The 3,463-nt window shown below is 34.6% G+C and overlaps 1 protein-coding gene across 1 annotated transcript; it reads left to right on the top strand.

Annotated features, from left to right (window-relative positions):
- Positions 1–351: 351 nt before the first annotated feature.
- NUDCD2 (NudC domain containing 2) lies at positions 352–3,140 on the top strand (the record flags this gene model as incomplete). Its single annotated transcript, XM_009580468.1, has 3 exons — positions 352–406; positions 1,702–1,853; positions 2,803–3,140. Coding segments are annotated over 3 exons (291 nt in total), but the record flags the coding sequence as incomplete, so codon positions are not given.
- Positions 3,141–3,463: the final 323 nt, after the last annotated feature.

The following is a 3,463-nucleotide window of genomic DNA, read 5'->3' as shown; positions in this document are numbered from 1 at the left end:
TGGCTGTATATTACCCTTGGCAGAAACACTGGCATTTTCATGGCAAGTCTATTAAAAATGGCATTACCATCTGAGAAACACAACCCCTTTCAATGAACTGAGATACTGGAACAGTGACAGGTATTTTTACCATATTAAATGCTTCATTAAAAAAAAAAATTAAAAAAAGAAGAGAGTTGTTACCAAAAAATAATTCTTTGATCATCTATGTGCAAGTCTATACTTATAGGGCCAGGTCATCCTATTCATTTTCAGTAGAAAACAAGAAGGTAAGTTGGGGTAAAACTTCACAATTCAGTATGAACCGGATACTGAACGGGTTTTCCTGTTTTGTAATATTGTACCTGTCTTTTGCAGGGTAAACTTTTTGACTCTACAATAACTGATGAAGGAACATGGACGTTAGGTAATAACCTACATCTGAAATGACATTATGAGGGCAGTAGAACTTCTCAAAATATGCTGCAGAAGAGCTTATCCCCTTTTTTTTAAGGGGAAAGATTACTTTCTTCCCTGTATATAGCTTTGTAAAAAAGACAACCATTATTGCCAGGCTAAGGAACTGAGGTAGTACAAAAGCCCTAGAGATTAAGGTTAATGGAAAAATGCCATATCTTGAAAGGCAGTGGTCAAGGGATGAGTGAGAAGTTTTTTGCAAGCCCTCATTAAAGCTGGATAATTACAGTACAGTACCACGGTTATGTGGTCTGTGCCTCTCCATGATTGTTACTTTTCTTGTTTTTTCTCCTTCTCTTATGCATTATATTTTTGGGATAGGTGACATTATGTGCATTATATTTTTGGGATGGGTGACAAAACCTACAGACCAAGAGATTCAAAAAGCAATCTAAAAATCACAGTAAGGTGCCTACAGATAATGAGCAAAAAAAGCTTCTTTGATCGTTACATCATAAATATTGTAAAGTGTTCAGAATATTTTGGGTTTTGGCAATCATTTGTGGACTGTGCCTCTCACTTAATGTTTTCCTATGATGGATTTTGTTTTCCATTCAATATTTATTTTAAATATTGATTAACAATTTAGTAACTTAAACAGGAAAACTAGAAGTGTAAACAAACATTGTGAAGTGAAGCCTACTCTTTTCCAGTATGCAAATAATCTTCAATATACACTTTATAATGCTGTTTTTATTCAATTCAGTAGAACTAAACATCCTACATGTTAACTTTGAAAGGTACTTCCGATACATTGTCTATAGACATACTGTCTGTTTTTAAATAAATTGATTATACCACTGTATGTATAAAACTAAAACCTAGTTCTGGCTTTTATTTGTAATAACTCTCTGTAAAGCCTGACCTCAAATCCTTCATTACTGCCTTAGCTGAGCTGTATATATTCATAGATTAAATCTTTTCTCTGTTGTGAACCTCTCTAAAAGGTTAGTTTATGTTTGCAACAGAAGTACTTATGAACTCTGTTTTAATCCCTTAAAACAGCTTCAGCATTTTGCAGGCCAGAAAGGGGAGAGATGGCCGTATAGGTTATCTTTGCTTCAGCCTTTCTGTTAATGTTTATTTATTTATTAATAGCCCTGTTGGCATTGGCATTAAGAATTTAAATTACTTCACCAAAAAAACCCTGTGCTTGTTAATGGTGAATTCACCAAAACAACAAAAAAGACTAGCACATAGGACTGAGTTTAATGGTTGTTTTATGTGTCTGTTTTCGTTCAACAGAAGACAGGAAGCTGATACGAATTGCCCTAATGAAGACAAATCGAGATGCTGGAAATTGTTGGACGTCTCTGTTAGAAAATGAATATGCTGCTGATCCTTGGGTACAGGACCAGATGCAAAGGAAACTTACACTGGAGCGATTCCAAAGAGAGGCAAGTTAAAGGACCATAATTACTCCTTGTATTTTGTGCTTGCACACAGATGTTATGGCCATGTAAGCTGAGCAAAATTGTTCAGCTGTCCAGTGCCATGGAAACATATACTGTAGTTCAATATATATAGAATGCTCACAAGGCTTTATCAGTGTACTTTCAAGAGGTTATTCTGTCTGTAGTCTGCCTGAAGGTTTTGTGAAAAGTTAAGATGAGTTTGGGGAGGGGTATTGCTCTTTTAGGGTTTGTTGCATAATACTAACAACTTTTCACTTAAGTTAGGCTACACACAATTTCTATTATTATCTAGAATTATGACATAGCCATATTTACAACAAACTTCTAACACCAAGCTCTAATGAATATGTTTGTTTATAACATCACATGATGTAGAATAGTTAGCTGGAAAATATTTTCCTTGCCCTTTTACTAGAATTGCTTGAATTGTTTTGGTATACTCTTAGCACGCAACTATTCCTATGCAAGTCTGCAGAGTTGCAGAATTACAACTTACTACTTAACAGCTGAATTAGCACACTACATACTGCAACAAAGAACATCATTTATATGAAACTTGTTATTCAGCATGGCAGGTACTTATATTTTCAAATAGTGATTTCAAGGGATGCCAGAAATTTCTCTTAAACTTTCCTTTGTATTTCGTTACTGGGAGATCTAACTGCTTTACAAAGTCACTTTTGCAGTAGGCAACAAAACTATGACAATTCAAGGTTTATTCATTGATGCATTTACCAAGAATTTCAGTACCATGACAAATGGATGACAAGTTGATCGTTATATGTCCTTGTTAGAATGGCAGAATATTAACAGAAACAGTTTTGGGCTTTTTGTTTGTTGGTGGTTTGGTTTTGTTTTTTTGTTTTTTTTTTTTTTAAACATTTTTGTTAAGAATAATCTATCTATTAAACTTTTCTCTTACCTCCATCAGAACCCTGGATTTGACTTCAGCGGGGCAGAAATTTCTGGAAATTACAGCAAAGGAGGACCAGACTTTTCTAGTCTTGAAAAGTAAACTGTTTTTATCTGTGTTCCTTGAGAGGAACTACACATTACATTTAAAGATTGGAATCATGTAACTGGTGAAGACTTCAGTGACCTCTTCAGCGGATTGTTGTCAAGTAATTACTTCAGTGAAGAGAAAGAAGATCTCTTCTAGTAGAATGAAGACAAAGTGTTACCAGCTGATTTATAAGCTGCGATAACTTTCTAATACTAAGGGACAAACTATAGAGAAAGGTGTACACAAAAAAGTAACATCTTTAAGCAGCATGTTGGTCTTGGTTTTTTCTTTTTAGAAACACCACAGTAAACTAGTCAGTTATAAATACACCATTCTTTATCCAAGAATATCTTACTCATCGTTGAAAGAATAGATCTTATAAGCAAGATATTTAATATTTTCTCTTAACTTGCCACAGGAAGGATATTAGAATGGCTACAGTTACACTTTCCCTCTGTGGCAGCTCTCTGAGAACTCATGTCATTCTTAAACAGTGGTTTAAAAAAAGAAACTACTGCATCTTGCCTCAAATAAGGTTTTACAGTCCACTGTGCTGTCAAATATAGCACTGATGATTACTACTTGCTAC

This window comes from Fulmarus glacialis, unplaced genomic scaffold, assembly GCF_000690835.1.
Source record: "Fulmarus glacialis isolate BGI_N327 unplaced genomic scaffold, ASM69083v1 Scaffold50506, whole genome shotgun sequence".
Lineage (NCBI taxonomy): Eukaryota > Metazoa > Chordata > Aves > Procellariiformes > Procellariidae > Fulmarus > Fulmarus glacialis.
The sequence above is the reverse complement of the archived record's forward strand: the minus strand, read 5'-3'. Positions and strand labels throughout refer to the sequence as shown.